Source organism: Rhea americana, unplaced genomic scaffold, assembly GCF_003343005.1.
Source record: "Rhea americana isolate MKP2758 unplaced genomic scaffold, rheAme1 scaffold_322, whole genome shotgun sequence".
Taxonomy (NCBI): domain Eukaryota; kingdom Metazoa; phylum Chordata; class Aves; order Rheiformes; family Rheidae; genus Rhea; species Rhea americana.
The window spans coordinates 329,229-354,702 of record NW_028186449.1 but is presented as its reverse complement, the minus strand read 5'-3'; the positions used below and the strand labels follow the sequence as shown (position 1 = coordinate 354,702).

The following is a 25,474-nucleotide window of genomic DNA, read 5'->3' as shown; positions in this document are numbered from 1 at the left end:
TTCTCTTTACAAATTTCTAATTRTATTGGTATTCTAGGACTCTTTAAAGGATCATTTAGTGTAATTTTCCAAACTTGGAAATCTCCATGGAAATTTAACATTAGGCAGACCAGGTTGTTCAAGTATTTTATGATGTTTAAATAGTGTGGAATTCCAGGAATGAGTGCATATGTATGTGTGTGTCTGTGTGTACACGTGTGCTCTCTTATAATCTTACTCCCTTCTCTCCATCTCTGTCAGAATTGGAGGATTAAAATTGTTATCCTSTCTCTGTTTGTTTCATGTATCTTAAAATAAGACTGCATTACCAGGTCTGTTAACAAAATCTTGATTTTGACACAAAAGATGAATAGACTTCTGATGGAAATTTTTGAAGGAAGATTGACTATTCAGTCCATCTTTTGAAATAAAGTCATTGAGTAGTAATGTAAAACTTGCRGACGGGAGTTGTCACCAAAACATTCTTTCTTCTTCTTGGCAATTCAAAATATTCAAAATATAAAATAAAAAATATACAYGAATGTAAATGTGATGTATATTTTRTATATTACATACATGAATAAGATGTTGCTTGTAAGACCCTTAAGACATGTGCTYAGTGTTTTACGTGCTTGATCATAGGTAGGGAGAGGTACAAAGCATAGAATAGACATTTGACAAAACAATACATTAAAATGCCCTTTTCCGTATTGTTAGACATGTTTTAACTCTTTTAAAAGTACTATCTCTGTGCTTACTTCATAACTTATTTTCCCATCTTCAGGTTGAATGCACATTTTGAGGTGAATCTTGATTGCTCAGTCTCTCGAGCAGAAATGTATTCTGAATACCTCTCTACCTGTAGTAAATTAGCACGAGGTGGAATCCTAACGTCAACTGGATTTTATAAATGTCTGCGGTAAGGCAAAAAGTTTATGAAACAATAAAGAAGCAATTCTATGTGCTCAGTACTGATGTGCAGTTTCAGATTTTGAGAAAAATAATCTACAGAGCTGAGGCTGAAAGACATCCAGTTTTGGAATTTTAAGTGAAACAAAAGTTTATAGTTTAATTAAATTGATTTTGTTCTATTTCAGCAGCTTTTTTAGAGTTCCATTTATGCTTATAACCATTGTAGTTCTTTCCCAGGTAGTTTTGGGGAGGTATTACAGTTTTCTTTTTGTTTTCTTCTTTCTTTTCTCTTTTCTTTTTTTCTTTCTTCTTTTTTTTTTTTTTTTTTTTTTTTTTTGTACAAGAACTTGGCCAAATTTAGTCCTCAGCAATGAATACTCAGATGCTCCTGGGGAATCCTGCTATATTACAAAGTTGCAGGCACTAGTGCAATCAGAAAAGATATGTTTGCCTTCTCTGCCCATAAAAGCAGAGTTTGTTAAAATGAGAGGAAAAACAGTAGGAGGATTGATTTACTGTGTTTATTAACATAAATATATGTTGTGTTTGGCAGAACTGTCTTTCCAAATCATACAGTGAAGAGAGTAGAAGATCCAAATAACAATGGTCAGGCACATATACATGTGGTAGGAGTGAAAAGGAGAGCTATACCACTTCCCATTCAGATGTACTATCAGCAACAACCAGCTTCGTCTACCCCCGTTGTCCGGGTTGATTCAATTCCTGATGTATCTTCGTCTCCTTCGCCAGCAGGTTTTTTTTTTTAATTAATTAAAATTTTGCATTGGTTCTAAAACTACAATAGCAAAAAAAAATTATTGAAAGTAGTTTAAAAGTGATGAARTAGTCTGAAGGTATTGGGAGTAGTGGCCACAGTTTTTAATTCATTCCATTCAGTAATGTTAGGAATAGTATTAGAGTATGTACTTACGTGGTATCTAGTATTTAACATCTAACCCATATGCTTGTCAGCCATCAGACAAGCCATATTACTGCATCATTAATTCAGATGCAGTATAGTTGAGAAGAGGAAATACTTCATAGAGAATTATAAATTCAAACCTTGGATTTTTTTAAAAAAAGTTTTTATGTTCTGTTTTTGAAATAATCTTTGCGTTTAAACTTCTTGCCTTATGTCAACAGGAATCCCACATGGGCCACAAAGCGTAGGAAATCATTATCAGAGGACCCCTATTAACCAGTCTTCAACTTTGACAGCAACACAGATGTCTTTTCCAATTCAAGGTGTGCATACTGTGGCACAGACTGTTTCTAGAATTCCACAAAATCCTTCAGTTCATACACAGCAGCAACAAAATGCTCCAGTGACTGTTATACAGAGTAAAGGTCCAGTTTCCTGTGAAGTAATGAAGGCCACAGTAATACAGGGCTCTGTTCCCCAGTCTGCAGTTCCTGTTACTATTGCTGTAGGAGGAGCACCACAAGCTTCTAATCAAAGTCACAGCACTACAGGCCCACAGCCGTCTGTTACTGTTGTTAGTTCTCAGACGTTGCTTCACCACCAACCTGTAATTCAACAACAGTCTCCACTGCATGCAGTGGTACCAGGACAGATACCTTCAGGCACTCCTGTTACAGTAATTCAACAAGCTGTACCTCAGGGTCATATATTTGGCAGAGTACAGAACATACCAGCATGCAGTTCAGCAGTTTCACAGGGTCAACAGCTAATCACCACATCATCACAGCCTGGGCAAACTTCATCTCAGCAGTCCTCTGCTGGTAACCAGCAACAAGATACAGTCATCATAGCACCACAGCAGTATGTCACAACCTCGGCATCTAACATTGTTTCTGCCACCACGGTTCAGAATTTCCAAGTAGCAGCTGGGCAGGTGGTGACTATTGCAGGTGTCCAAAGTCCACAGACTTCTAGGGTAGGGTTTCAGAATATTGCACCAAAGCCTCTGCCATCTCAGCAAGGTCCACCTAATGTGGTACAACAGCCAATACAGCCACAGCAGCAGCCACCACCACCATCCCAACAAAGCGTAGTGATTGTAAGCCAGCCAGCTCAGCAAGGTCAAACATACGCACCAGCCATTCATCAAATTGTGCTAGCTAATCCAGCCTCTATTCCAGCTGGTCAAACTGTCCAGTTGACTGGACAGCCAAGCATTACTCCATCTTCTTCACCATCCCCAGGTCCAGTTACAAATAATCAAGTTCATACAGTTATGTCATCTTCATCTACCGCTCCTCAGTCACAAGGACCCCCTCCTACTGTTAGCCAGATGCTTTCTGTAAAGAGACAGCAGCAGCAGCAGCATTCACCAGCATCATCACAGCAACAGGTACAGGTACAAGTACAACAACAACAACCAATACAAATGCAAGTCCAGTCACAACAAGCTAATACAGGAGTTGGCCAGCCTAACTCTGGTGAATCTAGTCTGATAAAACAACTGCTTCTTCCAAAAAGAGGCCCCTCAACTCCAGGGGGTAAGCTTATACTCCCAGCTCCACAGATTCCACCACCTAACAATGCAAGAGCTCCTAGCCCTCAGGTGGTTTATCAGATGGCCAATAACCAGGCACCAGGTTTTGGAGTTCAAGGACAGTCTCCAGCTCAGCAGCTGCTAGTTGGACAACAAAATGTTCAGCTGGTCCAGAGTGCAATCCAGCCCCAGGGGGCAGTACAAACAGTACCCATTTCTAACTTGCAGATATTACCAGGCCAGCTGATCTCAAACAGCCCAGCAACTATTTTCCAAGGGACTTCTGGCAACCAGGTTACAATAACAGTTGTGCCAAACACGAGTTTTGCTACTGCAACTGTGAGTCARGGAAATGCAACTCAAATCATTGCTCCAGCAGGAATTGCAGTGAGTGGAACACAGACAGGWGTTGGGCTACAGGTGCAAACACTTCCAGCTACTCAAGCACCTTCAGCTGGACAATCACCRTGTACTGCTGCTCTCCCATTCAAAGGTGATAAAATAATTTGCCAAAAGGAGGAAGAAGCAAAGGAAGCAACAGGTTTACACATTCATGAACGTAAAATTGAAGTTATGGAGAATCCTTCCTGTCGAAGAGGAGCTGCAAACACCAGCAATGGGGATGCAAAAGAAAATGAAATGCAGGTGGGAAGTCTTTTAAATGGGAGAAAGTATAGTGACTCCAGTCTACCTCCTTCTAACTCAGGGAAAACTCAGAATGAGGCCAATCAGTGCTCACAAGTCAGTAATGGGCCATCATTAGAAATGGGTGAGAACGGAGCTCCTGGAAAACAGAACTTTGAACAAATGGACACACAGGAAATTAAAAGTGATTTGAAGAAGCCCCTAGTTAATGGAATCTGTGATTTTGATAAAGGAGATGGTTCTCATTTGAGCAAAAACATTCCAAATCACAAAACTTCCAATCATGTAGGAAATGGTGAGATATCTTCAGTGGAACAACAAGGGAATTTGGATGCCACGCAGCAAGATACTGCCAAAGGTGATCAAGGGGAAAGAATTTCTAATGGGCCTGTATTAACTTTGAGTAGTTCACCTGTTGTAAGCGGTACACAGGAGGCTGCAAAACTGTTAACCCAGCAACTTAGTGGTACCAACACTGATTTACCTAATGGACCTCTAGCTTCAAGTTTGAATTCAGATGTGCCTCAGCAACGCCCAAGTGTAGTTGTCTCACCACAATCTACAGCCTCTGTTATACAGGGGCATCAAATCATAGCAGTTCCACACTCAGGACCTAGAGTGTCCCAGTCTACCCTGTCATCCGAAGTTCGGTCTACTAATGGCACAGCAGAATGCAAAACTGTAAAGAGGCCAGCGGAGGATAATGACAGGGAAACTGTTCCAGGAATTCCAAATAAAGTAGGAGTTAGAATTGTTACAATCAGTGACCCCAACAATGCTGGTTGCAGTGCAACTATGGTTGCCGTGCCAGCTGGAGCGGATCCAAGCACTGTAGCGAAAGTAGCAATAGAAAGTGCTGTTCAACAAAAGCAGCAGCATCCAACCACGTATATACAAAGCATGGTCACACAGGTATGTTGCAGTGTACTTTTTATTCCAAAAAACTATGATTATGACTAATACTGTGAAATGAGTGTGTATGAAAATGTAAACTCAGTTGATATCTCTTACATAGTATTTAAAATATTCATAAAATGATRGTTTCTGTTCTTTTATGGACTTAAGTTCTGATATTTAGCATGCTTTTGTGATGTTAGTGACAGTTGAATTCAAAATAGTTCAGACTGATTAATTTAGGTTGTAACTTGATGCACAGCGAGGAAAGAACTTCTGTTTATTGATTTAAAAAAAAAGTATTCTGAAAGCATATAGTCTTGTAAAAACATGTCAGTATTATTTCCCACTTTATTCTTGGTCTGTATTGATTGTAGATGGGTGTGGAGTTTCTTGGGTTTTGTTTGTTTTGCATAGTATTAGTAAGTTAGAGTTAATCACTAGGGCTACATCTGGCTTGCTGAAATGAGTTGAAGTTCTTGCATTTAAAGGTGGTCTTGAGAGGATAGTAATTGCTTTGTAAGTTCACTAAAGTCATGAGAAAATATTTGGTAAATTTGTGAAAATAATACTAGTTTTATTAACACTATAAGAATTTATTTTTATTCTCCTTGACAGACTTTGGAGAGGGCCTTTTTTTCCTGATTAAGTTATTTTTACCTTTTTRAAGTAGTAACTCCTTAAGACTTTATTAGAAATGAGGTATGTCCATCACTTGTATGAGATTCTGTTCTCTAGTATTCATTTCAGCTTTGTACATGGACAGGAAATCTCTCTCCAAAAAAAACATTTGGTACCTAAATAGGACCAGAAAGAATAGAATAGTAGGTTTGACGGTCACAGAATTCTGACAACTGCGGAGAGAGGAAATGACCTTGAGTTAAGACAATTCTTACATGTAAATGTGTAGTCTTCATGGGCTTGTCAAATTCAAGTTCTGGCTCTGTTCAAGTGATGGCTAGTGGTACTTTTTCTGTATCAGGTTAGGTTTCTACTGGAAGTTCTTCAACACTTTTCCTTGATCTGGTTGTCAGAACTCAAAGCTAAAAATTTAAGTTTTTATTTATTTATTTACCCTGCCAGGCCACACAGAGATTTTTTTTTTCTTTAGTATCTTGAAAATCTAAGCAAAAAACTTTTTTGTGAGTTTTTAAGAGAGAGATCTGTGGCAGATTTGTTTTTTGGGTAATTATTTATCTTTGTTCTTACTAAAAATCATTTGACCAAAACAAAAACATCTGTTGGCAGCAYAGGGAGAATAGATAAATTGTAGATTTTCTGCAGCGTGGATGTACTAACTGCGCCTTGCTTTTTGCAGTGATGGCGTAAAGGTATTTTGTAGTTTGGATTTCTGTATTAGCTTGCCTGAGGATTTGGCTGAAATAGAAAATAGTTGGAATTGAATAATTATTATCTGTATTTWTTTATTCCCTGGACATGTGGCTGATGAGCATTAGCAGTTTTGTCTGCAAAAAACAGAAGTACTGCACTGTCAAACACCCGGATTTTTTTTGAGGAAAAGAGTGAGAGCAGACTCGTTGGATTAGATTACCTGATCTGTCATGATAATAGAGCAAAAGTTCTTTAATGAACTCTTTGCTAACAGTTTCTTTAAAAATACGTGAGAGACCCATTATTTTTGACACCATTGTTAATATTGTCTACATTTTTCCATTACCTGTACATACAGAAAAACTGCTAGCTGCCTCTGCCTTTCAATACAAGTCTGCAKATCAAAGTAACTCTTGTTTAATGWCTGCTCCAYGGAAGTTAGTTCATTCTCCTGTGTGTAGGATGTCCTTAATTTCTTYTGGATTACAGGAATGGGAGAGGAGGAGTTTATTAGTTTTGATCTTGGTGAACAATTTTAATTTGCTAGCTAAGTTCATTGATCATTACATGTGACATCATGCTTATTACACTAATGTTTAAGCACTAACTGATAATAAAACCCATTTTATAGTACTCTCTTCAGATATAATGGACATCATAGTTTGGCTTAAAACTTGTAAGAATGTTTTACACTCCTTTAAAGTTAACGTGTGGGTGTATAAACAGACCTGCTCTCCCCTGCCCTGCCTCACCCCGTAGGTGCTGAGCAGCTGCAATAGCCATTACTCTCTTGGAAAGAAAAGTGCTAAGAATTTCAAATATTGAGTCTACTTTTACAAGTATGTTGGAGTCATCTAGTCGTACTCAGATGTAGCTTAATTCTCTTGAGCTCTGCAAGTTCTACTGATAACTTCTGTTCGAGTTAAGCCCTGTGTAGTCGTACAAAATACAGGCATCTCCTATTTTGTCCCCCTCATCTTGAGCCTCTTCCTTATACAGTAAGCAGCTTCCTTGACTCTGACTTTTAAAAGAGAACAGCTAGGAAACACTGTTTTCAATACAGTGTCTGCATTGTTTCATTGTCTATGCAATGTCTATATATCTATCCTTGATATGTTSCAGAAGAAAATAGGGGAGCATGGTGTGAATTTTTTTATAGATACAGCACAATGAAGAAGAATGGTGAGGAATAGGAATTAAAGGGATAGATATAAATAGTTGTTGAAGCTAATCGTGTGTGTTTTCCTGTTTTCTTGCTATCTTAAGATTTTATTTTAAAATAAAGCATGTATTTCAGTGAGAAGCAAGAAAGGGAGAGGGGAGGAAAACTTGTTATATTGCAAGTTAGAACACAAGAGGAAGGCTGGAAAAGAAGATCTAGAGGACAAAAAGGAGCCGGCTGTTGCTTACGCAGCTGTTACAGGATAAGTTGTCATGAGCAGCAAAAAGGGAAGATACTTGAACCAAAGATAAGGAAGGACAAACAGAAATTGGAAATACTGGAGAAATAAAGTAGTAAGAGTTCATCAGAGCAGAACAGGGGAGGAGGGAGAACATGCAAGTGAGAACTATGGAAAGCAAGAAAAAGAGTAAAGTAACTCAGTGAATGTAAAAGTTAAAGGAAAGGCATATTTCAGAATGTGATTTGGTATTTAAAATGGGCCGACACCATATGCCTGCGGAGAAGAGAAGTGTTGATAYAACCACGCTGCTGAAACAATAAAAACCATATACTTGATCTTTATGGGACAGCCCACACAGTGCTATCTAAATCTGATTASACAAGTACAAATACTTTTGTGTGTACAATAATCTGATTGTTTCATGTTAATTGACTTAATCAGACGTTGTATATGTCAGCAGAGCTCATTGAAAGATAATGTGTAGAGTGACTTCAAAGATCTTTTTTGTATTTTTGTACAGAAAATTGGGCTATGTCAAAAGACAAACAGATATGCACAGTGTTGGATTTTTCTTTTCTTATTTCCACCTGCATTTTGTCAGCCCTCTAAATGTARCCTGAGAGGAGATGGAGCTAGCAGTTTACTTTCTTGGCTTTCTGTTATTTCTGTGCTCCCTGTTTATGGTTTTATTACTCTCCTGAGGCATTGCGTTGGACTTGTGGGTCCAATGGTGAAAGAGGATAAGAAATGGGTAATTGTGCTTCCCTCTCCCCACACCTTTCTTCTTCAGGCTCCTCTAAAACATCTGTTGAACATAACCACTTTGGTTTGTCCCGATTGGTTTGTGTTTTGAAGGAACAGTCTAATATCAYGCCAAGGTCCTAGAAATGAACAAATCAGTTTTAAATTGCCTTATCTGGCTTTTAAAGTAATCACTTCCTTGCTCATCACTGTCATTCCCTCGTAAACATGCACTCCCATTCCTCTTAAGGCTGCCTGCTTCAAACGTGCTTATGTGGAAATGTAGGTGGCCAAAACTGTAAGCATTTCCTTAACTATTTGCTCCTGCTCCCTTTTGATTGGGAAACTGAGAATTAACCATGCACCGGAAAGCGGGTGCGTAGCCCCAGGAGGTGTAATTCATTTCTAGCCACAGAGCAAATGAGCTCATCAGCTGGAAATACTGAAATGCAGAATCTCTGTACTTTTATTGCTCTTCACTTCTGAAGCACTCTGTTGCAGGATTTAACCTCAATAATATAACAATAATAAAAGAACATCTATTTTAATGCCTATCCATCCACCTGACCCCTTGCTTGCATTCAAATCCTGCTATATTCATTTTCAGCTTCTAAATTACCTTTGATACACATCTATTGTCTTGAAGCTAACTACAAAATTTTCAGTAATACTGAGTTCAAACTCCTATGGTATTTATATATATAATATATATATTTTTTACTAATCGTTTACTRCAGTTAAGCATATTTACATACAGATATGTACATACTAATGGTGGGAGAAGAAATGCAACCTAATGCTTTGAAACTGCATAACACTCTGTATGACAACAGAATCCCCATTATATTGRGATACAGTGTTTTCCTCTTGCTGATGGCAAAGTAAGCCTTTTAAATAAAATTGGCAGGCTTAATGCTAAAAAAGCACCTTGTCTTTATAGATTAATGGAWAATGCAAATGGAATAATTTGTTCTGATACTTTCTACAATTAAGTTCGCATGTTAAAATTATATTTAATATTGAGCATTAAATCTTGTATTGCAATACTCCAAAATACTGAAARATTTCATATTTTTGTATAATCTTTTTTGTTTTGTTTTGTATGCTTAGCTTTATAATACTTTAAAGACTGTCAAAGGGTTTCCTTCCAAATGAATTGGGTGAGGGAGCAAACAACTGCCTCCAAAGTCAGCACCAGCAACGTAGTTCTAAGCAAATRCTTTGAGTAGTACAGGTACCATTGCTGGCCTTAGCTACCCATCACATTTGTTTTCTTTGCAATGTATTCTGGTTTTCATTGGCCCAGGGAGCAAAGGGGAAAAATACACTATCAAAGCAGAGAATGTATTTTTAAAAAGTAAGTTCTTGGTGTGGTGAGACTAGTATCTCATTCCTGTGTTTTATATGGTCAGTTGACTATGCTTGAAAAAATTCCTGATAGTGCTATGGCTGGAAAAAAAAATAGCTTAGTATTTTTCTTCATTTTTTACTTTGCATCCCAAAGATTGCRTTATGCATACAGTCACAGCTTTCTATTGTATAGGAGTCACAGTAGCCAGATAGTGAAAAAAGCTACTTCTGGAATGCAGCTGTGCCTGAGCCACAACTTGCTGTGACATGAAGTGCGTTGTAGGGGTATGGGCGGCYCTTCCCAGAGGCAACCGCCGTCTGGCTGGGCTTACTGGCTGTGGTTCGACATTTACCACGTCTCCATACTGATCCTTGCCCTCAGCTCTGGTACCTYGTACGCTCCTGGTGGTAGAAGCGTGGTGCTAGAAGAGTTGATCTGTGTCCCGTGGTACGAAGTCATGCTAAGCGCAGCGTAGTCTCCATGYAGGAACAAAATTGACCTGGAAAGCAGCACAGCTGTGTTTTATGCAGCACTGAACCCAGGTTAATGCAAGCCAGWGCTGGGGGTGTGTTTGAAGCATCCTTAATTTGTAGGTCAGATAAGTAGCCCACAGATAACGAAGCAGTGACTGCAGTTCTTTATTCTGCTTTCCTCCGTTCATGGTCAGTCTGGTTTTATCTCTGAGGTAAACCACTGATGGCCCTCAACCCACATAATTCAGCCAGTTGTGCACAGAKAATAAAGAAATTATGGAAATCCTAATTGTCATCATCAAAATTTGAAATTTTGCATCTGTGCAGCTGCACTGTTTGCTACTTCTGGGTAGAGACAAACCTTGAATCAAGGTCTTGCTGTGAAGACCTTAGCGACCAGCAACAGGGAAATAGCAAACTGCCTATAAAATGTATGAAGGAATTGTGAAATCCTCAAATTCAAGACCTGCTATTTTAGGAGTTGTCATAAGAAACTGGAATTAAGGGAAAGAATTGAGTTGTTAGAAAGTGGGTTTTCTGTGCTTATTCTAAAAAAGTTGCTACTGGATGCCTTGCATTTAGTTATCTTTCATGCCAAAGTCATTTCTTTATGCAGTATATTAGAGTTCCTGTCACACAGTTTGCTATGTTCCAGGGCAACAAGAGATGYCTGTCAAAATTCAGGCTTACTGGAAGGTCAGTTCGTGTGGAACTAATTGTCATTGTAGTGCAGATCAGCTTAAATCTCTTGAGATAAGAAATCACTAAATATAAATAAAGTTTTGCCATGATCGTATTACAAATTTAGTTGCTCTGGTCTGTTAACGTTGAACTTCTCAAAACACACAATAAATTATTTTACATTTTCACTGTATAACAACTTAACTCCTTAAGATGTCACTCAGTTTATGAAAAAGATTTCATGACCTAGTTATGTGTTATGGGGGAAAAAAAAACAGTGTAAGAGGTACCTTTCAGTCCTGTGTCCCACCAAGATGCAGTTTGCAGAAGTGCTAACTTCTCCTGCAAATCATAGCATGGAGAAATCTAATCTGAACACGAAAAAATGCTATAAACTTTCRATTGTATTAGAGTATTTGTTACTTGATTTCTTAAGGAACCTAGAATTATTAAGTGCTTTTGCTAGAGAAGGCAGTTTTTTGAAAATCTTGATGACATGGGAAGCTTGGAGGTTTTTTTTAATGATACTTGTCCCAGGAATAATTTACTAGGGAAGTGAAATGTCTATCATGGTTTTGTATGCTAAAGAAGTAAAGAAATTTGCATAATCATTGTTTAGCAGTAGTATAAGTTAGGTAGTACATAACAAATATTCCTAGGTATGTTTCTGGAATATAAAATTGCATTTATATTTTACTAGCTCTATATTTACTAGCTCTATTTTTTTTTCTTACCATGACTTAGGGAGACAGGGATTGGAAGGGAAAAACAATTCAACTTTTTCTGTCCTGAAAATTGGTTCCTCTTCCTTACTCTTTCATTTTCTGTATTTAACACTTTAGATTTTGTATCTCAGCTCTCCTTGCTTAAAATAATATTAATACCATCTCATTAAAAGATTTAAAGTATAAAATCTTTAAATGCTGCCAGTGGAGCATGCCAGAAAAACCCTTAGGAAAATTCTTAATTCTGGATTAATTGCAGGGTTTGGCTCTCAATGGGTAAATAATAGATGAACCACACATTGAATGGTGACAACGAGGTGAAGTACTGGCTTTGTTCAATAAGCCCTTGCTTTGTAATGCATTAAAATAAAGTAGAAGTTATGTAGGGGTAAAAAGTTGTATAAAGACTATCAAAATGTATTCTTACAAGGATGCCAGATGAAGGTTGCAAAACAAGCCGTATTGCTGACTCTCACTTTTTTTTTAAAAAAAAAAAAAAAAAAACAAAAAACTCTCAGCTTCACCTGAAATGCTTGATTACAGAAATGTTGATCCTAAAAGGTCCCTTGTGTTTACTTATGTTAAAAGGGGCACTGTGAAGATTCTTTAGCCAATCTGTGAAATAGCACAGAGATAAAAATCAGGCATTAGGTGAAAATTACTGCAGAGTTTCAGAACTGTTCTTGTTTTTAACTAATGGACTCAGAATGCTTTCTTAAAACTTTTCACAGACRCATACAGATCGCAGGCATCACGTGCTCATTATGCTGTCTTCTGGGGTTTTGCTGAGTTTTCTCTTATTTTAATCAGGAGTTAGGCTTGGGTATTGGGGTGCTACAGTTATGCTTTGGTTATAGTTACAGCTTTTTAGCTGTCCTTTTGGTCATTTTATTAGTATTGTATGATCTGGGATAGTTGTATTTAAAAATACAGTATTTTTGTTGTCATTCACCTTCTAAATGGTTGCCTGACTAGAGCATTTGAGGACAAAAAGTAAGAGAAATGATATTCTAACATACACTTTGCTCCAAGATGAGGAAATCCATTATTCAGTCTCTGTTCTTCAGAAAATAATAAGGGCATGTTTTGGCTTTGTTTTTAACTTTTCAGATCACTTCTGAGAAATTTTATTCACTGTTAAAATAAGTTTTCTGAATTGTTGGAAGGGGACAAGGGAAACATCTGTTTTCTTTCTGAAATGTTTGTACTTCACTGTACATGTGTTATATGACCTATTTAAAAGCTCTGGGCTTTTGGAGTTCTCTATAAAGGTATGTGTTCTAGCTGATTGTACAGGAGCTTGAAGAATTACATCGTTTGCAAAGTTTTATAGAGAAAGCTGTAAGTCATAATTTGAGCTTAATGGTCTTTGACAGTGTTTCTTCAACATTGTTCTTCTAAGCCTGTTCTTGCAAACTCTGCCACACAGTGCATGTAATAATGAGACAGTTCAAGAATTCCACAGCTGTAAAACCATAAAACCATTTCATCAAAGAACATAAGGCAGTTTTAGATGCACCAGTGTTCATTTCACTTTTAGCAATATTTTCTTCTATGGTTAAATAGAAAAGCAAACTACTCCCTGTGCTGATAGTAATACAAACCTTTGTTTACATAGTTTTTTCTTTAAAGAACAAATAAAGCCTTTGCAAAATGTTTCTAACCTTTACTCCAATAGTGCTCTTGAGAAATTCCTTTGTTATAATTTCTATATTTGAGGAAAACTGCCTGGATCACTYTAGAGAGTGTCTCTTTGGTGTTTTCAGAAGTGACTAGTGGCTTTTATTGACTTTTGTCAACTTGTGTGCAAAAAGGGTGTTCAAAATATGTAGCAACGTACATGTCCTGCACACAGAACTTGTTATTCAGTCCTGGATTTACAACAAYGGTGGGAGTGTGTAGGTTTTTTGGAGGATTACAACTAATGTAAATGAAAAGTTACTTTACTATGTAACAGTGTTAATCAATATAGTCTCCACATTTCCAAGATGRTATTTTTTTATGCTTATAAGAACAYGTTTGAATTTTATCCAGTTTCTGTGGTGCCRTGTTTGTAATTCTGTGTTTGAATTTGGACACAGTATTCAGGAGTTTGAATACTAGAAACATCTGCATTAGTATTACAGAGGGTATTATCTGTTTCTTATTTTGCTACTATGTATATTAACACTTACTCTGAGTTCAAAGTGTTAAAATACAAAAATTTAAGGTTGATTATAATACAGAAAGTAAGTTTTTTGAACAGATAGTAAACAGTTAATGTCTTGTAGTATGCGCTGTTTAAAACTGTGTTTTAAACTTTTCTACAGAGCACACCTGCAACGTCGATACCAACAGTGCAAGTACAGGGCCAGCAGATCAATTTGCAGCCGCCTTCATACACTGCAGCAAGTCAGCATGCAGAGCAAATGAAAAAACCTGGACAGAACTTCATGTGTCTGTGGCAGTCTTGTAAAAAGTAAATGGCTCCTTTATTTAACTACCGTTTACTAATAGATAGCAGATGCTCTTTATACAAGGGCAATTTCTAGCCCTTGTTTCCCTAAGTTACCTTATACTTTGTCAGTCAGAAGAAGGGAAAAAAAGGTTGAGGAAGGTGATGCTGAGGTAGCAGGGGGGAACAAGATATACAACTGCTCTTAGTTACCTTCCAGAGCATAAAATGCTTATTCCATGGCTTTCTGTTAACATATTGATTCTACTCTAATAAATATTTTCATGTAGTTAAGTAAAAATACGTAATTTTCCATAGCTCTGAAGCTGGTTCTGTGTATTGCAAATATAGAAATACTTTCTGTACTCCAGTTGCAAATCAAGCCTTGAAAATCATTTTCTTTGTTTCTAATTTTTAATGTCTGTCTTGTATTTACAGTTTTGCAAGAGCAGCGTGTGCACTTCAATGTCCTGGTCAAAGTCTTACTTAGAATATAACTAATTTTAGTAAATAGGATACCGTTTGTATGCCATAGGATTCCATTGTCATGAAAGGAAATAAGTTCTTGAAACAAGGAACTTAGCCTTAATACTAGGGAACAAAGGATTCAGTTTTTTGTTTTGTTTTGTTGTTTTTGTTATTGTTGTTCTTAAGGGAGCGAGGAGTGAACTAAACAGGCCTTTAAGGATGTATACTTTAGGAAAAAAATTGTGATATCCCCATGTTATCAATATATATATTGCCACTGATTTATAAAATATCATGGATTTGTGAATGTACTTAGTTTTCAGCGCAGGGTAGAGATTGATGAAACAAAGATAGTTGTCAAATAACTACTGTGAAAAAAATGAGAGAAATTGTGTAACACATGGTCATGAGAGAGTGAGAAACTTCATTATAGCTGTAGGAGAAGACAACATCAAGACAAGCTGATCTGGCAGAAACCTGGTGTGTAGGCATTCAGAAAGTAGAGATGGAATGATAGAAAAATTTAAATCTTTGGAACTGATGGTGAAAAGGAGGTAATTGAGCAGAACTTAGATGAATACTGAAAGCTGGTTAATCTCTGTACCCTTAAAATTTCAGATTCTTTCTTTTATTCTTTCTCTTAAAAACGTAATTCAAAGATCATTAAATYGGTGGCAAGAGATACTGATTTTAGATGAGATTTCAGCTGGTACTGTAAAGCTCTGGCATTTTTTTTAAATGTTTGCAATATTTTCCCCTTAAAAGTGATTTTATTTCTTTGGCAGGTGATGTTTCTCTATGTAAGAAATGCATATAAGGCTACTGAGGTCCTTCACTTCTAATAAATGTAACTCTAGAGCCATACTCTCCTGGCATCATGGTAGCTGCATAAACACTTAGGCTAATATAAGAGGTGGTCTATTGTGGTAKAAATAAGAAGCTAGGATTAATTCTTACAGTAGCCTTGTCAGTTTATATCATCTTAAGAAGTTTGAACTGCACTTTAGAAGCATAAGTTAGTCACCAAGTTTCTTTTATGCTTTAAGTCACATGGGATGCATTGTGTAGAAATGAGGTGAGTGCTAATCATGGAAAGGCCAATGTTGTCCATGTGTGAACTAAGATGTGAGCACATGCAGATAAATCTTAAAGGGGGAGGGAAGACAATACAATTATRATTACCTTGCATTATCAATGCAAGTCTTTCTTAATTTATTTATTTCAACAAATTTTCCTGATGCTGAAGTTAAGAGCTGCAGGGTTCCTATTTCACAAATTAATTTTCTTGTTTTGTTTCAAAGATGGCATGTTACTTTCGTTGCTTTAATTTCTCCTGTTACTCTCTTTTGTAGATTTTTGTTCATAGTTAAGTTTCATTATGTTTAAAAGCCTTCAGAGATTTTGGGTTGATGCTATATAGTCCTTTTGACACACAGCTCTTGTTCATACACTATTTGTGGTTTTAAAAATTTTTTCAGTATCTTAGCSACCTCCACCTACAGCCTAAAAGCAACTGAGATAAGTACTACTCTAGCATTCTCTGCGATGAGGACAGAAGCTAAGTGTTAATCTAGCATCTTCATCTTACATTTTTTTTCTATTCATGTGCTTTCAACAACCTGAGAAAAATAGGAGCATCAAACCTGCTATAGACTTCTTGCTTGTAACAGACATAACCCCTTCCCTACTATTGAGATGTATAATGAAAACATTTATAACATTATAATCTTAGCTGTTTTTGCTGAATTGTTTCTGCAGGACAAAAGAAGATTCTTGTTCCTGGGTCATGAGCCAACTTTTTGGGCTTTATGTCCAGCAGTTGGTTTTATTAATGTTTGATTGGCAGATTTTTCTCTAGCTGTTCAGCAGGCAGGTTCATAGATAGTAGGATGATAGAACAATGCAGTGTTTCTTTTGTGGTGCTTACTGGCATTTAATTAACCAGAGAGATAAAACAGGAGGTGAATTTTGGTACAGTTATTTACATTAGTTTCTTTGAGCATGTTTAGTTTAGTTCTCAAAAACACCAGCATTAAATTTTCTTTCAAGGATGTATTGCAGGAGACTGTGAAGACCTCTGGTAACATTTTACTGACTATCAGAATAAATGCTATGTTCTCTTCCTGCTGATTAACTTGGCTGCTGTGGGCAGTAGAACTCTGAAGGATTTTTTCAGAATTTATTTTGCAAACGTTATACCAAGATGTTTAAATAGCATATAAGTGTTAGTAGTGTAGTATATAACGTGTTCTTTAGGGTAGTGTCTGAAGACCACAACTAGATCAGGTCGAGTTATGCGAATACTTGTAATGATTGGTCTCTTCCAGATGAGTTCTGGTTTAGTATCTGAAGTAGACATAAAACTCAAAGATGTCAGTCAGCAACAGTACTTTGTTGCATTAAAGATGTAGCAGAAACTAGGCACTTTCCTTTGAAGTTTGGCTGTCTGCAAGGGGCCACTAATTGTATTCAGCTTAGTTTAAAAGCTGCTATTTTGTTTCACAGGTAGGCAGGAGATGTCTGCTCTTGAGTTGCTTTGTATTCAGCTTAGTTTAAAAGCTGCTATTTTGTTTCACAGGTAGGCAGGAGATGTCTGCTCTTGAATTGTTTTGTATTTAAAAAAGTAAATTGGAAATGCTCTGGAATCTGCGCTGGCTGACAAGTCAGCTATTACCTTAATGTTCTGCTCAGCAGCTGAACAGAACAGAATGGAGAAGTTAAGTGGGAGACAAAGAGTTAAGACAAAACTCAACTGACCATATTCTCACTATTTCAGACTTTTTTATTACATTGCTTTAAGTCTTATGAATAAATAGATATTTCTTTTCTGAATAAATTTAAAGTTCTACAGACTAATACTGTAGATTCTGATTATTAAAGTGTAGCAGTGAATGTATTATACCTCGAGGGACCTAACATGATTGAAGTAGCTTTATTAAAATAAAGCATGTTGAATAAAATGTTTCAGACTACATTTTGGGTTTCATTTATTCCATGAAATTGTTTAAATCTATGTCTGGGATTGTTCATGAATAGATCTGTGCCAGACTTAAGCTTACATACTGTATTTCTCCTTTATTGTGGGAAGACCTTTTTCCAGCCTCTGAAGCATCAACTTTCACTGAGTGAATATAGATCTAAAGCATTGTATTTTCACTTCCTATTATGGGGCTCACTAGACYAAGAACAAGAGGCAGGTATTTCTMCTCTCTCCTCCCTTCGGGTTGAGTTGACTGGTATGGAAAAGATTAATGCAGTATTTATTGCTTCTAAGGAAAATAATTGCCATATTGTAGGCAGTTAYTGCAATAGTATTCAGCTTTTAACTAAGACATTGCAATAGGATTTAGCTTATAACTGAGACTTGTCTCGGGATGAGATACGTCTCTGTGGGGTTCAGGTAATAGTATCTGTTCACTTAGACCTACGTATTGATTGCAAGTATGTTTGTATAATGAACAGCATTGAAATGAGTAGTGGGATATGGAAGGAGGTAATGGGATTAAAGCACCTCCTAGACTGATATTCATATGCTGAGAGTTCTGACTTGAACCAGTCCATAAACAGCCATGGTTTWAAGATGTTGCTTCTTCCTTTGCTGCTTACCATAAGTCTTTAGTTGGAAGTTATCTCCCTTTTGGCACTATTCCGCCCAGGCAGTTCAGCCAAACATCTTAATGCAGTATTTTTCTTGTTAATTGAAACTGAAATACTGGCAAGTGAACTGGAGTGACTGAAGTGGATGTATGCATTCCCTCTTCAGTCAGACTGCTAGGTCAGCTGTCTCAAACAAGCATATGAAGACAACTTGTGACAAAACTTCCCAAATGGCAGCAGCTAGATTACTAGATCTCTTCTGCCCAAACCTCAAGTGTGCTGACAGACTAGGTTAACAGGTTCACTTCAATGTAACTGAGTCTTGTTTTATTTATTTTGGCTATTTTTCCTCTGTTGAAATACATAGTGTTACAAATTATGTTATTTTGAGGTATGTCTAGCTAAAAAGTCTTTCAAAGAGTTATCTAGTATTTTCATGTAATAGATTTTAGAATCTGGTGGCCCCCATTACCATCTGATGAAAATTGAAATAGCACATCTTTTATCTGCATGGCAATTTGAAAATAGAGATTTAAGAACTGTTGACTTAAGTTTTCTTAGGGGAGCATTCACAGTGAATTGTAATTTTTCTAACACTTTAAAATGGAAGAAAACTCTCAGCAGGGTGAACTCACTGTAAGATATGTTGTATCTGTGCTTTCACCAAATATAATGTGGAGAAAATGCATAGGAAATGTATGAAAGGCAGCATTTTTAGCTGTTGACYATTTAGTACCATATTTTGCTTGAATTGAACAGGACAGGTCTTTTGGAATTAACATACCTTTTTCCTTAACTAAAGCTTAAATAAAAGAATWGATCCATAGTATATAAATAACATTCAGCAAAATCCTGTTGATATTTATTGGTAGCTAACTGGTTATATATATGCATGTTCTTCCTTCTAAGTTTTTAGGCCTTTTYATGAATGCATGTTTCTTTTCAGAAAATAAATTTTAGCTGGTATTAACTTAMATTTGTGATATTTGTGCTTTACCAGTAACTAGAGAAAAAAAAACCTACAACCTTTTTTCCCCTCTTTTTTTACTTGAAGGTGGTTTCAAACACCATCACAAGTTTTCTATCATGCGGCAACTGAACATGGAGGAAAAGATGTCTACCCAGGCCAGTGCTTATGGGAGGGATGTGAACCTTTCCAGCGGCAGAGGTTTTCATTCATTACCCATTTACAGGTGCAGATTTTATTTCCCATTTTACTTCAGAAAATAGTGGGAATTTCATGGTAAATTTTCACACRCCTTTCTCACTGTTTTCCCTTTTCTCCAACCAGGATAAGCACTGTTCCAGAGATGCTTTGCTTGCAGGCTTAAAGCAAGATGAACATGGGCAAGCAGGAAATCAGAAACCTTCCAATAAGTAAGAGACCAGTCTCATAAGCAATAGGAGGGTGGGGAGGGTGACACAGAAATCATTGGAAGAACTGTTTGTATTTATAACTTGGCTTACAGGTGTAACTAAGTGTAACAGTCAAATTTGACATCATTTATAGTGATGCAAAATGGACAAGAGAAGAATTACATTGTGATGTGGGAGATGTGGTTTCAATTATAAAAAGACAGGTAGTTCTTTAAGGTATATTGGTCAGTACACTGTGACAAACATTCTTTGCCACATATTCACCTGATTTTCCAGACAGACAACATTTTATAACTTATGTTACAACAGAAAAGTGCTGGTAATTAAATTCGAAGTTATTTGATGTTTGCAGTGAACTGTTTCAGTGCCCTCGAACTACAGCTGAGTTAGATTGTCTTGTAACTTGCTGTGTTCCTTCYGGATTTGTGTTCTAAATTTGGGTTGATTTTTGAGGGATTCTTGTAATAAACGTCCCTTTAAACAAACAAAATAAATACAAATTCTTCTAAGGTGTTCCCCCCACCCCCAGTTTTGTGCTGTTASCTGTAATCAGACTTGACTGTTCTCTTTCCCAAATGATTTTAAGCATCTGGGTTTAATATCGGCTAGTGCAACCTCATTGCTTTGGATTTGTGGGGATTATATTGAGTTATTCAGGGTTCAGTTACTTGTGTAAGTGTACTAACACTCGGGCTTTGTTAGTAACTAAGTGGAATCTCTTCGTTGCAAGACAATGGTGTAATTTTATAGTCCCAAATTTTTGCGTCTGTTCTGTGGGTACTTCAATTGCTRCAAAGACAGCTGGAGGCAGCAGAGAAAGACAACTGAGTGTGAAAGCTGAGAAATTTAGTTATTTTTACTAAAAAACAGAAAGACACCCAAGTTCTCTTAACACTGACATGTGGTGCCTTGTTTCCTTACACTGATCAGCATTCAKACCTCTGAAAACCACAGAATGAAGAATGATGGTAATATAGTCTTAAACACCTGATAAGTGGGAAGTAAAAGGCTTATATCARTCTACTACCATGATATGATCTTAACTCTGCTCTTTCAGAAATGTTCCATCACACAGATAACATGTCCAATTGCTCTGTATCCTTGCAGGATTCTTCAGGGTGGACACGTAGGCCTAGTACCCCCTCTTCCTCCTCCTCCCCCCCCCCTAAAAAAAAAAAAACCCCACAAAACTTCATACATGCTCTTTTCTAAGGCAGAATTCCCTAATTACATCAGATTCAGAAAGCAAGAATTTTCACTTAAATATTGAGACTGCAGTACTGCAAGATACTAAGGATATGATTTCAGAAGATGAGTTGAAATAAGAGCTTCCTACTGCTCAAAGTAAGAGGTTCCTCTCTCCCTGACATCTTTTTCCTTCTTGTAGCTATGCATTCTCATACATGCATACAGAGAATTGGCTTTAGCTTTTGTCTGATTGCATTGTAAACCAACTCTATTAAAAAAAATAAAAAAAATCAAGGAAATAGTGGGTTTGCCAGATTGAGTTGAATGGACTTATCTTGAAGTCAATTGAATGCCCATGTGAGGGAGACTGGAAAGAAAGGCGTAAGCAAGACTTTTCTGTGTCAGCACCTTTGAGGAGTTCATGCTCCTCAGCTGTGTCATGAAACCATGCTTTTAGAAATTCATTGTCTTATTTCCTTCACTCTCTTCCCTCACATCTGTCACCCCTCTTTCCTCAAAAAGAAGTCAGCAAACAGGAAAGCACGTACTTAGGTTATATGTAATGCAGATCATCTTACAGTGCTATCCCAGAGTTATTTTAGCAAAACTGAAGAGAGCATCAAACTACATGATGGAGACTGGGCATTATGAGTTGATTTGCTTTCCAGGACCAGTGACTTAAGAAGTTAAACCCAAGTTTGCTCCACAAGGCCCAGGCAAGTTGACTACATTGTTAACTCTGCCACTCCCTGAAGCTGGCTTGTAAGGTGTTGCCTTAATTTACTTTTTGTTTAGCCCTAGAAGTTTGACAGGTGCCTCAGTACACTGCTGAGGCTCCATAAGATTAAACTCTCCTATGGAGCTGAAACAACTTAGAGAATTATTTCTCTGCCTTTAAGGTTGTATGACACTAACTCTTCCTTTTCTGGTTTTCAGAGATAGCTGTTATATATAACATTCTAGAAGTTCAGGTATCATTTCAATTTTCTAAGTCATATTATGTTACATGTCTAAGAGGTACATTCAGAACAACCTCCCTAGATGAATCTTTATCTTTCTAAATATGAAGAAAACAATATTCCAATAACTAGAGTGAAAAATGACTAATTACTGTGATTCTCCATTCTCCTGGAAAAAAAAAAAAAAAAAACAAACACACTGTTGCCCAACACAGTTTCTTAACTCAGCCCCTTGCCTCTCTCTTGCCTTCATGAAGATTTTCAAAATCTATTCAGGAGAGGATGACAATGTGATTATGATTAAAGATTTTAGGGAGTAGCTCTATTTGTTGCTAGTTCATTTCCTGTTTTGTATTACATGAACCTTTTTGCTTGTTTATAACCAGAATTTCTTCTTGTTAGAATTTCAAATTATGAAGTTGTCTTTCTGAATACAGACTTAAAAGTTTAAGCTTAGAATATCCACCAACCCTGAAAGATGCCCTACGTGACTTTGTTATAAATTAAATTTAAAAAATAGAACTTTATGCCAACTTTATGCTACCTTTGCAATTAAGCACTGCTGTGTATTTCTTATACACTGAAATGTTCTAAGCAGGTTCTACTGGAGTATTAAGGGACTTAATATTGTTCAATATACTGAGGCTTAGCAATATTTTTCACCATTGATACAGCAATATTTTCCTTTAAGATGACATTATGACACTAAAAAAAAAAGACTTTTTAAGGAAGATTGCATTTTTACACATTCTGAACTCTAACTATATGAGAAATTCTAGTTTTACATGAAATAAAGCTTTGACTTCAGAGTTTAATACTGCAAATAAAGGATTTGCTTCTGCTATGTTTGTTATCTGTAGCAGCTTTCTGAAATACTTTGCTTAATTTATTAATCTCAATTTGAAAGCTACCGTAACAGGTAATTAGTTTTACAAATGTTTGATCTGATTTAACAATTAGATGKTTTATGTCCTAGATCATAACTTAAYTAATTTTACTTAAAAGTGCTCCCCACTAATCAAAAATAATGTGTATTTTATATTGTCCTAATATGTAATGGTGCCAGTGAGTTGTGCCAGGTTTTAAACAGCCATGTTTTAAGGACATTCTCAGATGACATTTGCATAGCCAATGACATTTGCATAGCCGCTATCACTGTTCCTATTAAACCCTGGCTGATAAAGCATTCCATTAAATAGGTGCTCTTCAAGAACAGTGGCTGTGTCATTATTACAAAATGTTACTTTTCTATCACAAATGCCATTGGTAAAGAACAGTATTTCCTGAAGAGAAGTGTTTTTTTTTTCATGTGAAATAAATCCCATGACTCTTCTGAAGGCTTTCCATCAAGGCTTCTCTCTGTGRAAACAAAAGACACATCAGCACCAAGTACTAAGGGCTCTTTGTCTCCCTGTTAGAATAGGTTAAAAAAGTGTCAAAATAATTTTTTAGAGGTATTAATCTACTAGGAAGTGGTACAAACCTCATATTTAATAATTCTCTCTTGCTCATATAGGCAGCCACCTGCAGGGAATACTGCCTCTACTCCCAGAGCACAGAAGGCCATTGTGAATCATCCGAGCGCTGCCCTCATGGCATTAAGGAGGGGATCAAGAAACCTTGTCTTCAGAGATTTCACAGTAAGTAATGTATGGCTYGAGTGTTAGATATCAATTGTTGCCTTCTATCATGGAGGTTTTAATTTTTTTTCATTTTCTTTTTATAGGATGAAAAAGAGGGACCAATAACTAAACACATCCGATTAACAGCTGCCTTAATATTAAAAAATATTGGTAAATACTCAGAATGTGGTCGCAGGTAAGCATCATCTGATTCTTTTAATGCTATGAGGCAGTATCATTTCTGTCCTTTTGAGTACCATATGATAGGTACGTTTAAAATGTGATCCTTTAAAAAAAACAATGTGTATATTGAAAGTACAGTTCCTTTATTAGTTTTGCATTGTTTAGTTCCCCACACAAGCATTCTACACCATCTTATCTGAGACAATATTTGTGATCCAGACTTCTGAAGTGAGTCTGGTAAACCTGATGGATTAAGTTTTTGGAGAGAAACTGGATAAACTTTTCCTCCTGAAGGAGGTACTACATGACTTGGAAAATGAATTATCCTGTAAGAAATCTCCAATCTCCCATTGGGGAGGAGGTGAATTATTTTTTACAAAGATCCTTTTAAGCTTGTGGAATGACACACAGTCACATTCTATGCCTACTGCCTCGCCGTTACTTTCCCCTTCAGATTTGGATTAACTCAAATGAGTGGCACCATCAGGTTTCCTCTACTAGTAGAAAGTCCATCTGTAAGTAAATAGAACAATCCTGACTTCCGATACTAAGTGAGAAATGTTCTTTATAGCTTGGAAGGAAAAGTCGTTACTTACCATGACAGTGATCACAATGCACAGCACTTGTTTTTCTAACAGTTTATAGGCTGAGTATTTTCCCATTTTTGATTTGCTTTGTTTCACAGCTTCATAATAATGGAAGTAATTATTTTTAATAAATATTTATTAATTATTTCTGAAGCCTGGAAATTGGGAGATTTCCTAATTCTACTAAAAAGCAGTCTTGGAACTAGTTGCAGAACTYTTACTGCTGTCTTCAGCTACCTAATTGGAGGCTTTAGTGAAGACAGAGCCAAACGTTTCTTAAAGAGAGCACAGTGAAGGGATGAGRGCCAACAGACAGAAGTTACAGCAAGGGAAATTCCAATGAGATATCACAGGGCAGGGGGGGAATTCACAAGAGTGATCAAACGTTGAACAAGCTGCCCAAAGAGATTGTGCAATCTCTGTCCGCTTAGATACTCAAAACTGAATGTAATCCTGAGCAATCTATTCCAATTTAAGAATTGGCCCAGCCTTGAGCATGGGTTAGACTGCATAGCTTCCAGAGGTCCTCTGTAACCCAAGTTACGCTATGATCTGTGTTCATAGRTTTAAGACAAGTCTAAAACTTTACACCTTTAACGTATAATCTTCATAAAGCTTTTTTTAGAACTTTTCTAATGATTACTTCTGAATTTTCATCTCAGTGTTTAAAAAAAACACAAAAGGTTCCATTAGTTAAGTCAAACATGGAACAAGTTTTGCTATGAACTTTATCATTGACATTTTCCCCAAATATTTTCCAGTATTTTTTTCTATCAGATGCATAAAGTACATCCTATATATTTGTCACAGAAGTGTTCTATATTTTTATAAGGTCTTGGAGGGATTTTCTGTGCTGTAGAAGATCCTTCTTTTAAACAGATATGGACTGTGAGGGCTTGAATTGAATTTTTTACTACATAAAAAAATTGGACTAGAAGATCTCCAGAGGTTGGTTCCAACCACAGTCATTCTGTGATTCTCTAAGCATTAGGTTTCTCTAACAAAAAATGACCAAGTAGATACTACTGAGCAAAAGAATGTTCAGTCTCTCTGGAAAGCTTTGCCTCATTCACTCTTTTTTAAAAATTAAAGAACAGGACTGAAGATTCTCATTTTTTTAAAGTATATGCATATTGTGCTTTGTGCCCTGAGCACTAGCAAATTATCTTATTGATTTTGTGATTTTTTTTTTCCCCCCACAATTGTCAGTGGTTATAAGGGAAGATRCTCAGCTCTGAGGTGGGGTCTTCCTTTCTGACAGTTCTGCTGTGGAACTGGGCATCTTTAGCAGAGAGACARAGTAGGTAGTTAGGGACAGAAGCTTTCTCAGTTACCTGGACCGGAAGTTGCCAGAGTTTTCTTAAGAATTTGTTATACCCATACTTCAGTTACTCTTCCATTAATCTAGCTCACRTACTGGTAACAGTGTAACCAATCATTCTGCACAGTGCCAAAACCTGATGG

At 36.7% G+C, this 25,474-nt stretch overlaps 1 protein-coding gene across 2 annotated transcripts in view; it reads left to right on the top strand.

Annotated features, from left to right (window-relative positions):
* Positions 1-25,474, top strand: part of ARID2 (AT-rich interaction domain 2) — a 107,937-nt gene that overhangs the window by 80,489 nt on the left and 1,974 nt on the right. For both annotated transcript variants that reach the window (XM_085310665.1, XM_085310664.1), the window contains 8 exons: positions 764-898; positions 1,445-1,644; positions 2,035-4,907; positions 13,905-14,053; positions 19,149-19,287; positions 19,386-19,471; positions 23,135-23,258; positions 23,345-23,436. In XM_085310665.1, the coding sequence (XP_085166791.1) occupies positions 764-898; positions 1,445-1,644; positions 2,035-4,907; positions 13,905-14,053; positions 19,149-19,287; positions 19,386-19,471; positions 23,135-23,258; positions 23,345-23,436 (3,798 nt within the window). The remainder of the gene's footprint in view (positions 1-763; positions 899-1,444; positions 1,645-2,034; positions 4,908-13,904; positions 14,054-19,148; positions 19,288-19,385; positions 19,472-23,134; positions 23,259-23,344; positions 23,437-25,474) is intronic.